At 42.4% G+C, this 13,379-nt stretch overlaps 1 protein-coding gene across 2 annotated transcripts in view; it reads left to right on the top strand.

Moving 5' to 3' along the window:
• The window catches only part of TPH2 (tryptophan hydroxylase 2), a 107,233-nt gene that overhangs the window by 65,436 nt on the left and 28,418 nt on the right, over positions 1–13,379 (top strand). For both annotated transcript variants that reach the window (XM_067697354.1, XM_067697355.1), the window contains exon 9: positions 2,905–3,031. In XM_067697354.1, coding sequence (XP_067553455.1) covers positions 2,905–3,031 — 127 coding nt within the window. The remainder of the gene's footprint in view (positions 1–2,904; positions 3,032–13,379) is intronic.

Raw genomic sequence — 13,379 nt, forward strand, 5'->3', positions numbered from 1 at the left:
GACCTTTAAAAAACTGATCACAGGAGTGCGTCTGCAGGGTCCACTCTCAGCATAGAAGTATGCTGAATCAAACACCTTTAACTGATCGCTAACTGAGTCAAGTGCATGTGGAGGAGTAACTTGCTACCTAGTGAGCTTTCCTTACCACCTTTCGTTGTTCCTCAGTATGTATGTATGTTTGTATGATGTAATTTTAATGGCATTAAATTTGGGCAGCTCAAAATTACATAATCACATTTAGCTTTAGTTTTAAGTACTAGTTGCTTGAAGCCTGTTCAGGGTGTTCCGAGCATCTTCTGTTACGACAGAGGGTCTCCACCCTGCCTGTGTCTTATACCTGCTCAGGCCTGTCCCAGAGAGTCTGACTGCATTGCTCTTACGTAGCGCCCAGTCATTGTTGTTTTTGTTTTTTTGTTTTTTGCGGTATGCGGGCCTCTCACTGTTGTGGCCTCTCCTGTTGCAGAGCACAGGCTCCGGACTTGCAGGCTCAGCGGCCATGGCTCACGGGCCCAGCCGCTCCGCGGCACACGGGATCCCCCCGGACCGGGGCACGAACCCACGTCCCCCGTGTCGGCAGGCGGACCCCCAACCACTGCGCCACCAGGGAAGGCCCATTGGTATTTTTTAAATGGCTCCTCGGGTAATCTGGAGGGTTGAGGACTGAGTGGCAGGAAAAGAGACTTAGGACACACTGGCTGCATTTTTTACCTGTGCTAACCAGCTTGGTTAAACGTTCTCCACAACTGAAGCTGTGCCCCGCCCAGCCCTTCTCGTTTACTCCGCCTTGTAAGTTAATAGAACAGAAGGAGCACAGCTTTGAGTCAGAGGAATTTGATTTCAAATCTTGTCTGTCTCATATTAACAGTGTGTCCTTGGAAAAAAAATGCTTAAATTTACTGAATGTTAGTTTCCCCATTTGTCAAATGGGAGTAATAAGACTTCTTTGTAAGTGAAGATGAAATTACTAATGGGATATGAAAACATTTAGCCCAGTACCCAGCACATAATAGACGCTCAGTATATGTTAGCTTTCTTTTTTAATAAATTTATTTATTTTTGGCTGCGTTGGGTCTTCGTTGCTGTGCACGGGTTTTCTCTAGTTGCAGCGAGCGGTGGCTTCTCTTGTTGCGGAGCACGGGCTCTATGCATGCAGGCTTCAGTAGCTGTGGCTTGAAGGCTCTAGAGCGCAGGCTCAGTAGTTGTGGCGCACAGGCTTAGTTGCTCCGTGGCACATGGGATCTTCTTGGACCAGGGCTTGAACCCATGTCCCCTGCATTGGCAGGCGGATTCTTAACCACTGCGCCACCAGGGAAGGCACTACGTTAGCTTTCTTTTTTTCCTCCTTCTGTCTTTAATTTCTTCATAGGTAAAATGAAGGGCTCTGATAACATTTAAATTCTCCTTATGCCCTAAAATCCAATGAGTCTGATTCACCACCTTAAGGAGTGTGACTGGAGAGTAACCACCACATATGCTTTTCCACAAATTCAATTTCTGTACAAAAAGGAGGCTGTTGGCACACAGTTGATAGAGAATGAATTTGGAGTTTCTTTCAGTATCATGTCCACGTATTCATTTGGCTGCTTTTTCAACCTGATGTGTCTGGGAAGTGGCTGGCCAGGGTTGGGCATGTGGTTTGAGCTGTGGGAACAGAACTTTTTGACCAAGTAATGCTATATGTCTTATGTTGGCACCCATCGTCTGCCCTTGACCACCATTCCCTTGCTTCAGCCTCATGACCATCCAACTTACTTTATACTTGTGATATTGGTGGTAGTACCTGGCATTTATGTTATAGCATCTATTTGAAGTGATACACTTACGAGGAACTCAGGTGAAATTAGGAAACATCTTTCAGTTACTACCTGGCTCATTAGTTTTTGTCAAGAAAATAAAATATTGTTGCCTTTTGATTCATTTCCAGTCATATATTCCAGGATAGCTTGGTATCAGGAAACGGTTTGTGATTCATGGCAATGACTCAGGAAGGCATCCGCCTTGCTTCATGGTGACACATACCTGCCTTTGCCTGGTCTCTGGCTCCAAGTGAAAGCACAGGCAAATGAGAGAGGATGTAAACTTCTATTATTACCTAGTTCAGGCTAGTCAAAGCAGGGGACTGGGAGGGTCTTCCAGTGGGAAGGCTCAAAAGAGTTGCTTGTGTTATAGACAGATAAATGGTCCATGGGAAAAGACATCTGTTGATGACAATAGGATCTTCTGCTGTTTCCCAGTGCCCTGCAAAGTGTAACATGGGATGCAGTGTAACTTAAGGGTTGAGAACAAGAGTTTAGAAATCATGATAAGCTGGATTCAAGTTTTGGCTTTATCATTATCTGTAGCAAGAATTGGCAAACTTTTTCAGTAAAGGTCCAACTAGTAAATGTTTTAGGCTTTGTGGGCCATATGGTCTCAGTCACAACTACTCAACTCTGCCGTTTTAGGCAAAAGGAGCCATAGACAATACATTAATGAACGGGCATGGCTGTGTTCCAATAAAACTTTATTTACAGAAACAGGCAGTAGGCCAGATTGGACCTGCAGCTGTAGTTTGCACACCCCTGGTCTATAGAATATTGCACCAATAAGTTACTTTAATTCAAGTTTCTCTTGAGTATTCAAAGAGACAGTGCATGTAATAAAACACTTAACACATGTTTGGCATATGATACGCTCTTGAAAATAGTAGTCACTATTATTTTGTTAACATATTATATATCACATAATTTAAGATGCCATGGTTGTAAGATGTATCTGGATTTCAGAGTTGATAAAAAATCTTAGGATTGGTGAAATTTGGTAACATTAATTACAGTAGCAAGGTTATAATTAGAATTTTAGGTCTTGTTCTGCCAGTGATAGCTTAACTTGTCTAACATTTCTCTGTGATGTTTTTCTTTTCAGAGACACATGTCACGAACTCCTGGGACATGTCCCTCTACTTGCGGATCCTAAGTTTGCTCAGTTTTCACAAGAAATAGGCCTGGCATCTCTGGGAGCATCAGATGAAGACGTTCAGAAACTAGCCACAGTGAGTTCATTTTCAACCTAAAAACCCATTCTGTTTATGTCCATTCGTAAGGTAAAGAAAGTTTTAGAGTTACTGACTATGAGTGATAAGGCAAACACTCTGGAGAGGGCATGGCGTCTTTACTTTTCCCCATGTGTGTTCCTTTGAAGCACAATGTGTTCTTGGCCTATTAACTGTCAAAATCTTTGTATTTTATCCTTCTCATTCAGGGATTGGCTAGATTGTAAATATTTGAGGCTTGCAGGTCATGAGGTCTCTGTCATAACTACTTAGCTCAGCCAGTGTGGTGTAAAAGCAGTCACAGACAGTACATAAATGAATAAGTGTGGCTGTGTTCTGATAAAACTTTATTTATAAAAGCTGGCAGTGGGCCAGATTTGGTCTGTGTGCTGCAATTTGCCAACTCTTGTTCTAGTTCAACGTTTATTTCCTAGAAACATTTGTAATAATGAAAATTATGCATTTATGGTAAAGTAGAGGTTGTACTCAGGATTATTTCTGATTAGTCAGTATGGGTTTGGTCAGACACAATTTGAGCCAGCAATAAGCAGCTCATGCTAAACAATTATTAAAAGTGCAAAACCAGAAAAAGAGTTAATAGATACTATGGTCTCAGCAAGGTTCTTCTCAAAACAATCAGTATGAGAGGAAAGGTGTCATGTTGGCAGCTACCTTTAAGCTGCTGAAGAGCCAGCTCTAGCAAGCTCATATGCCACATCCTAGCCCCATTTCAAGGAGCCCCGAGTAAGAAAGAGCAGGTTTAGCAAGCTCACTTAGCTACAGGGTCCAGTCTGTTAGCCTCAATGAGCAAAGGTACTGGAGGAAGAAAATATAGGATCCTAAATTGTGTGTATTTGACACAGACACACACTGATGGCGTATTAGGCATGTAGGAATATTCTTCACTCCCACCAAGAAACAAGTGTTCTCCTAGATTTCTTAAGATGCAAAGCCCTTTCAGTATACCTTTGGTTTCCTAATTTTGATAGAGATACAGGAACTGAGAAATATTTTTCTACTAAAAGAGAAATCGCAGTGCAAAAGCCATGCTGTTGGCGTCAGTGTGGAGATGAGCAGGGTTGAATGGGGCCTGCGGTGGACTCAGGAGAGCATGCCTCTTCTACAGCACGAGGCTGCCAGATGGGAATGTGGGCCTTTGTGTGGCTGGACCTCCAAAATTTTGAGAGAGGCTGGAAATCTAGATTTCTAAGCGAAATTTAATGATTTAAAAATGTTGGCTCTTGGGCTTCCCTGGTGGCGCAGTGGTTGAGGGTCCACCTGCCGATGCAGGGGACACGGGTTCGTGCCCCGGTCCGGGAGGATCCCACATGCCGCGGAACAACTAGGCCCGTGAGCCATGGCCGCTGAGCCTGCGTGTCCGGAGCCTGTGCTCCGCAGCGGGAGAGGCTGCAGCGGTGAGAGGCCCACGTACTGCAAGGAAAAAAAAAATGTTGGCTCTTAAAAAGAAATCTATCATTACAAGCTGAGGAAAATATATTTGTAGACTGAATTAGGAGCTAGGCTTCCAATCTGTAACCTGTACTCCAGGGATTGTATCTCACATATATTGGCTATTACTGCGTAACAAGTAATTCCAAAATTTAGTGGCTTAAAACAATAAACATTTATTATCTCATAGTTTCTGTGTTTGGAGATTTGGGAGTAGCTTAGCTGAGTGGTTTTGGCTTAGGGACTTTCCTGTGGTTGGTGTTAAGATGTGGGCTGGGCCCATAGATGTCTTCAAGTTTGGGAAAGTTCTCCCAAGATGGCTCAGTCATGTGGCTGTTGGCAGCAGGCTTCCTTCAGAAGAGAGAGAGACAGAGACGGAGACAGAGAGAAAGAAAGAGAAGGGAAGAGACAGTCAGACAGAGATAGTTACTGAGGGAGGAAGTTGTAATGCCTTTTGTGGCTTGATCATATGCTGATCACATCAGCCACATTTTATTCATTAGAAGGGACTCACTTCAGCCCATACTCTAGGGGAGGAGAATTCGTCTCCACTGTTTGGAGAAAGGAGCATCAAAATATTTGTAGATGTATTTTAAAACCACCACAACATAAGTCCTGTTATTTAATTCTCAAACCTAAGCTCCGGCTTTAGACTCCACATTTTGGAACTTTTCTGTGCCTTTCAGATTTCTCTTGAAATGTTCTGGTTTCAGCCTTTGATCCCTACAGTTTATACTCTTGATCAGAGATGAATGTTTTGCTTACTAGTCTTATTCTGAACAGCTACAAACTGGGATTCAACCCTGCCAGGCTGTGTGTGTGTGTGTGTGTGTGTGTGTGTGTGTGTGTGTGTGTGTGTGTGTGTGTGTGTGTGTGTGTGTGCATGCCCATGTGTCCAAAGAGAGGAGAAGGAATGAGGTAGAACCTCATGGATGTGAATGTAGGTAGATCCTAGTGAGTGATCTAATTTCTTTCTTAGAAAGAAAGCAGTTTTATTGTCCCTTTCATTAAATGATGATTGATTAATTGCATCATTCAAACTAACATTTACAAAGAATATGACAGGGTCCTCACTTTTCAGAAATTCATAGTCTATATAGATAAAACTAAGATTTGTCAGAGGAGAGGAACTTTGTGCTGAGTCTTGAAAGATGAGAAAAAGCCAGCCAAGTGAAGGAGGAAAGGAAGAGTAGAGAATTCATTTCTTATTCATTTCTTATTCATTTAGAATGAGAAATCTTTCTGGTTTGGGGGCTACACAGGGAATGCCAGTTCACCAGTTTAGAGGGCAATGCTGAAGCCAAGGATTGCCTTTTGTGTTCATTTTCTATCATTACAATGAACAAATTACTCCTGACTTAAAACAATATAAATCTGTTATCTTACAGTTTCATAAAGTTACAAGTCTGACACACTTCTCACTGGGCTAAGATTAAGGTGTCAGCAGGACTGTGTTCCGCTCTGGAAGCTCTGGGGGAGAATCTATTTCCTTGTTTTTTCCAGCTGCTAAGGGCTGCCTGCATTCCTTGGCTTGTGGCCCCCTTCCTCCATCTTCAGAACAGTAATGCTGCATCTCTCTGACCTTCCTACTATTGTCACATCTGTCTCACTCTCTCACTGACCATTGCTTTTTTTTTTTTTTTGCGGTACACGGGCCTCTCACTATTGTGGCCTCTCCCATTGTGGAGCACAGGCTCTGGACGTGCAGGCTCAGCGGCCACGGCTCACGGGCCCAGCCGCTCCGCGGCATGTGGGATCTTCCCAGACCAGGGCACGAACCCGTGTCCCCTGCATTGGCAGGCGGACTCTAAACCACTGCGCCACCAGGGCAGCCCCTGACCGTTGCTTTTAAGGACTGATGTGGGGTCTACCTGGATAATTCAAAGGTATTCATTCAACGTCCATGTCTGCAAAGGTGACATATTCACAAGTTCTGGAGAGTAAGACATGGATATCTTTGGGGAGCCATTATTGTTTCTATTTTTACACTTGCAAGATAAAACTAATAATTGAACCTTGAAACCTGTTTTACTAGGGCCAGTGAATTTGGAGAATGAGTAAGTTTTCTTTTGGAATTTATATTCTTTAGTATGGTTCCAACGCCCCTGGCCATGGATTGCCCTAGCCCCGGTAGCCAAAACCACTTCCATCTATTAGAGATCATTAGATCATTAATCTTGTTTCTCTCACTTTCTTTTGTCCTCTTTTTCAGTTGTTCTTTGCCTAGAATGTACCTGCGTTTCTGTACAAGCCAGTTCAAGTCAACAGATATTCTTTAAGTGGCTAAAGAATCCTAGGTACCATGAGGTAGGAATAGGGAAAAGACAAAGAAGTTGTACTTACTTCAAAGAACTCACGATCTAGTACACAAAAATACAGAAAACCCAGAGTCAGTGTTAACTTTTATTTACGTCCATAAGCAGATATGTAGGAGAAGTGGATTTAAGGTCAGTCTTCTAAGTGCGTGTGAATTCTGAGTTCATTGTTGGAGACTGGGGCTCAGAATCGGGCAGGGACCAGCAGAGAGGTTCTTCTCTGTACAGAAATAATTGGTGACAGGTTAGGGAGGATGGAGGGTCTCCCAAGGGAGGCAACATGTCTGGAACCTCATAGTAGCTTTGACTTTAAGTCTTTTGAAAGTTTATACCAAAGAGAGTGTAAACTTTCAAAAGACTGAAAAGATTTTGAGTCTCTTCTAAATGCAGTGGAGAAGTTCGGGCTGGGGGTGGTGCCTCACCAAGGTCTTGCCTGATCTGCTCATTTCTCTTTTCCTGATGTTGCATGTTGCCCCTACCTCAGCTCTCTTTGATTTTCTGTCTCTCACAAGCCTTGCAGGTCCAATATTTTCCAATGTTATAGACTGCCCACTTACTTGGAAAAGCGTTTTGCAGACCAAAGAGAAATTTGGAAAGCTTTTTCCATGTGATGGGGAGAATATGGAGGAAGATGGGCTCAGTGTGAGGAAGCTAGGGAGGTTTTTCTCTGAAATGATACTGTAGCTGCCATTGACTTCTAGAACCACGTCCCAGTCCTCAGTTAAAAACAAAGTGAATATAAAACTGCTGGAAGTTGGTTTTAAAAGAAAACACAGGGCTTCCCTGGTGGCGCAGTGGTTGAGAGTCCGCCTGCTGATGCAGGGGACACGGGTTCATGCCCTGGTCCGGGAGGATCCCACATGCCGCAGAGCGGCTGGGCCCGTGAGCCATGGCTGCTGAGCCTGCGCATCCGGAGCCTGTGCTCCGCAACGGGAGAGGCCTCAACAGTGAGAGGCCCGCGTACCGCAAAAAAAAAAAAAAAAAAAGAAAAGAAAACACAGATTCCAGCCAGGCAGTTTCACAGTAAACCCAGGAATAAATAACCTACTGGATGGCATGCATATTAAGGACTGTCCAGCCATATACTGAAGCTAGAAGACCAATTTAAGGACCCCATTGCAAGCACTAAGAGATTAAGAGATAAGCCCTCACTGGGAGGGGTAAAAAGGTCCAATGGTAGGGGAAGCGTGGTGGTTAGCGAGGCCTCTTGGCTGACCAGATGAGAAATGGAGGTATTATTAGCTGATTTCCTCCAAGTTGTGTTCATTAAGTCCCCTGAAAAAGTACTTGAACAAAATGAGAGATGAGATGCACCAAAGGAGAAAAATCCATAGAGGGGACAAATGGAAAACCACAGAAATCACTATTTATGCAGAACAATGAGACAGCCCATATTATTCTTTTACTCTAGGTGAGATTTATATTATTAATGACTCTGTTTGTATAGTGCCTGCTTTTCCTTGTTTAGTGAATTTAAGCACTTTTGAAAAAGAAAGTCATGCCTGGTGAAAGTAGACACTTAATAACTTTCTGTGATGTGCTGTCAACCAATCCATCTAAGACAGAAAACAGCCTCCCCCAAACATAATGGGCGCCGCCAAAGTCTTGTTTTGTTCAAAGCTGCTTCTGAACTTCTGGGTCTGATTTCAGAGGGACTAGGTGATTGCCTATACCCACTGCCTCTTCTTGCTATATTTCTGCATGATATTTATTTTGACATTTTAATAATGCTCATTTTTGAGAATGAAGCTATCTCTGTTGTTTTATGTGGGCATGGTGCCTACTCCCTGAGAACCGTTTAGATGAAACTCTTTTGTATCTGAAGAAATTGATGATGATGCTTGGTAACTGTATGTGAAATGCATTGTTATCCACGTAAATAATTTGCCCTCTGGTGGATAATGAATAAGGCCGCTGGATTTGGCAGCTGCACGCTTTTCATACTCATCATAGCTGTCCAGGTTCTGTGCATGATAGATCTGCAAAAGGATGCCCCAAAAAGGTTGCACAGCGCATGCTGTAATTTCCAGACCAGCCATTTCCCACTGTAGTACTGGCTTACATGGATTTAATAGATGAGTGTCTTCCTTAAGGACTGTAATTGTAAGTGCCTTCAGGGGCCAGACAGGTAGCCAGTATGTGTGAAATAGCCTGGTAGAAGATAACGAGGAGTACTGGAGCCTGTGGAGAACTAGAGAATACACATTACATGACACCTAAAGGCCTTCAAATTCAAAAGTGAAAATAAAACAAAATGTTCTTTGGCTGCAAATCATGTTTGCAAGCTGAACCAGAACTCTAGGCTCTCAGTTGCCAGCCCTTGTATTTAAAGTTAGATTATACATGATACTATACCATGCTGAGTGACCAGCCCATGCTAGATTCATCTTTATATCATATCGGAGGTTCTCAATGACTGCTTACTGGACAACTGACTATTTTTCCCAAGAAAGGATGGCTATTACCATCTTCATTAGAAATAAGTATCTTATTGCTATTGAGAGGTGACTGGTTTTGCTTTAAACCGTCACAAGCATGACTGTCATACATGTATGCTGAGCATGTGTCAAAGGTTTATTTAACTCAGTCATGAGGGAGAAGCAAGATGGTAGATGTAGCTCCAAGAAGAATTTGAGAGACAGACCATCTGGTCACTGGAAGAAAGAATCCTGGAACAAGGTGCAAAATGTTTTATGTTCTGCAGGGCAAAGAACTGTAACCTTGAAGTTATCTTTTCTACCAGGCAGAAATCATTTGCATGTCTAGTGGACAAAAATAACTTGCAATTTATCAGTCTTCATAAGATTAACAGCATCTGGGCCTCAATCAATATAAATAGGAAGTCAGACAAAGGGTATATTCCCTAGACCAGTGTTTTTCAAACGGTAATGTGTATAAAATAACCTAGGGATCTTGTTACGAGTCAGATTCTGGCCAAGTAGGTCTGGAATGGGGCCTGAGATCTGGCATTTCTGATAAGATCCCAGGTAAAGCTGATGCTCCTCGTTCAAGAGAAGCGGGTGACCGTTACAGGTGCACCTGTTAGACAGTGCTTGAGTATGTCTTTCAAAAGGCATGTGGGGCTTCCCTGGTGGCACAGTGGTTGAGAGTCCGCCTGCCGATGCAGGGGACATGGGTTCGTGCCCCGGTCCGGGAAGATCCCACATGCCGCAGAGCGGCTGGGCCCGTGAGCCATGGCCGCTGAGCCTGCGCGTCCGGAGCCTGTGCTCCGCAATGGGAGAGGCCACAACAGTGAGAGGCCCGTGTACCGCAAAAAAAAAAAAGAAAAAAAAAAAGGCATGTGGTAAGCTTTTAGCTTTATTTCCATATTCAATACTTTTGCTAAAAACTAAGCTAATATGGTATTGCCAGGTAAATATTGTGCAGTGTGACATGAGTTTATTTAGGACTTATTCTGGGCCTGAAAATGGACCCTTGTGTCTCTGAGTGCCACGTCACTGCTTCCATTTCGTGTGTCTGCTCTCACACTCTCCTGCCACCTGCTATTTTGCCATCTGACTTATATCATTCAATTTTACAGGAATGCACAAACAGAAACTTGCTGATCAGGTAAATTTAGGAACTAGTCCTAGAAAATTATTGATTTCTCTTTCCCCACATGTTAGGAAATGTAAAGGGATGCCTTTCACCAAACACTGTGTGCCATCCTATGATGCAGATGGCTTCAATTCAGTCTATTCACTTGTCACATCATAAAGGCATTTGAAACAGACAAAGCTGTGCATCATTTGTTGGAGAAAGCAATCAGTAGGAATACACCACAGATGTTTCCCAAGCAGAATAAATCGGCCTCTGGCCCATTTGGAATTTTCCCTCTGCAGAGAGTTTTAGGTTATCCATTCAGTTCTGTCAATCCCAGAACATGTTTACCTTCACTTCCTGATGAAGGGCTTCTGTCACTGGGTCTTGGTAAAGCTGATGAGCAAAGCGTCTTGGCCGAGGGTAATGAAGGAGTAACCAGAATGTGTTACCAGAACATTAGTCTCATGAAATGTTACAATGAGCTTTATGCCAGAAGGGATCAATGGGCAAATATATTTGGGAAAAACTGGGTTAAGTGAAGTAAACAGCTTTGTTTTCAAAGTATAGGATTTTCAGGCCCTTTAATAAGATAATGTGCAGAGCGAATCGTATAAGTGATAAAAATTTTATTTTTACAAACTGACCATGTTCCCTCCATATTAAGATGCCATTAAATTAATTTAATAGTTTTTTTTTAAAGGGGAAAAAGATTCAACTAGCAAAATTTTTTGACATTGTTTGTGAGAAGCTCCATTTTAGAAACGTTAAAATGTGAACTTGAAAATTAAGAAAGTACGTTATATGGTCGCCAAAGTCTCTTTTTATGGAAGACATATTAACATCCCAAGCTATTAATATTCCAAGGAGCACAGTTTAAGAGATACGAGTCTAGAATGTTTTTTGAAAGGGTGAAATTCACTGTGAGCAGAGACCTGATCACCAGCTAATTTTTTTGTGGGAAAGGGCTGTCAAAAAATTAGTAATATAGGGTTCTGTTTGTACTTTATCAAAGCAAATAATTTATTAGTTCCAAGTAAAAAGTTTGCATTGTTTGGGGTTTTTGATGGCCATGAATCAAGTGTGTTTGAATTTCCAGGTATAACCAGAACTTTTTTCATGCTGAGAGCAGTAATGAAATATACAGTCAGCCTTAAACTAACAATTGACTATAATTCACATTAGAAGTATAATTGTAAAGGTAACCTTAGTTTATGAATTCCTAATTAATGTTTTCCTGTCTGTGGAGGACCTTAGCTTGTTTCCCGGTCTCTCATGACCTTGCCTACCTGGCTGGGGGTGGGGAACTTTCGGCTTTTAAAAGACTTATGCCCAGCTCTACTTCCTTCTGAAGATGGATGACATTCAAAATAACCATTTTAGGGCTTTCCTGGTGGCGCAGTGGTTGAGAGTCCGCCTGCCGATGCAGGGGACACGGGTTCGTGCCCCGGTCCGGGAGGATCCCACGTGCCGCAGAGCGGCTGGGCCCGTGAGCCATGGCTGCTGAGCCTGCGCGTCCGGAGCCTGTGCTCCGCAACGGGAGAGGGCGTAACAGCGAGAGGCCTGCGTACCACAAAAAAAAAAAAAAAAAAAAAAAAGACCATTTTAGTATCTCTACAGAAAGCTCAAAATAAGCCCCAGGCTTATTTATTCCATGGAGCGTCTTTGAACTAGTTCAGCTATTTGGACCATTTGAGACAAAGCTGACAAAAAGCTGGAAGGAGTGCACGTTTATACATTCTTAACTGAGATGTTTGGGTGGATGGTGAGTTTGTGTGTTATTTGCAAGAGTAACTTAATTAAAAGTTAATAATATCTATTCCAACTCATTACTTTCACTTTTATGTCTTCTGTGCATATAGAAAAGTGGTCTTGCCTTGCAAGGAGCCCTATATTTCTTTAACTAGCCCCTTAGAACTTCACTTCTGTCCTTTGTCATTGTTTTCACTACCCCCTCCCTTGGTCTTTTTCTACCTGAGTGCTCCAGGGCCACACTTCCTTCTGACTATACTCTCTTTTGAGATCTTTGATATTGGAGCTAAGGGTATTTTGCTCTAGCTGTATGTTTCACTTACAGTATTCATCGTTGACATTACAGGTGTTTGTCATCTATTGATATTATGATGAGAATACCACCGTTATTTGGAATTAAAAAGTGAGCTCTCCATTGCTCACTATGTTTAGAAACAAATCTATTTGCAATCCGGAATAGTTGTACATTTTTTGCAACTCAAATCTTTCTTCATCATTTGTAACTGTATCCTAGGGGCCTCAGAGAGCTATCATAATACTGCAGATGAAAAAAAAGACCCCCAACAACCTATTTTAGATATTTGGAAACTCATAAAAATAGAGCTGCTTTGGTAACTGTTCATTCTCTGTGTGCTAAGCTCTGTGCCCACTTGATTTTATCCTTACAGTAGCATTGCAAGTCAGCAGTTGGAGTCTCAGAACTTGATGAAGATGCTAGTAGGATGTTTTGATGGAGAGTATGGGGTATGGTGTGGTGTGATGTGGTAGGAAGGGGGTCTGAACCTGAAGTGAGCCCAGCAGGGATTGAGTGCCAGCTTTGTTTTTTTTCTAGCTTTATTGAGAGATAACTGACTTATTTAAGTTTAAGATGTACAATACGTTCATTTGATATATTTATCTATTTTAGAATGACTACCACGATAGCGTTAGCTAACACTTGAATCACCTCATATAATTACCATTTCTTTTTTGGGGTGAGAACATTTAAGATCTACTCTTTCAGCAACTTTCAAGTATATAGTACAGTGTTATTAACTATTGTCAGCATGCTGTACGTTAGTTCCCCAGAACTTATTTATCTTTTAACTGGAGGTTTCTGTCCTTTGACCAATATCTCCCCTTTCCCCCCAACCCCCATCTTCTGGTAACCACCATTCTAATTTGTGTTTGTATGAGTTCAGCTTTTTTTATAAATTTATTTATTTCTTTGTTTATTCATGGCTGCGTTGCGTCTTTATTGCTGCGCACGGGCTTTCTCTAGTTGCAGAGAGCGGGGGCTATTCTTCGTTGCG

This window comes from Pseudorca crassidens, chromosome 11, assembly GCF_039906515.1.
Source record: "Pseudorca crassidens isolate mPseCra1 chromosome 11, mPseCra1.hap1, whole genome shotgun sequence".
Classification (NCBI taxonomy): domain Eukaryota; kingdom Metazoa; phylum Chordata; class Mammalia; order Artiodactyla; family Delphinidae; genus Pseudorca; species Pseudorca crassidens.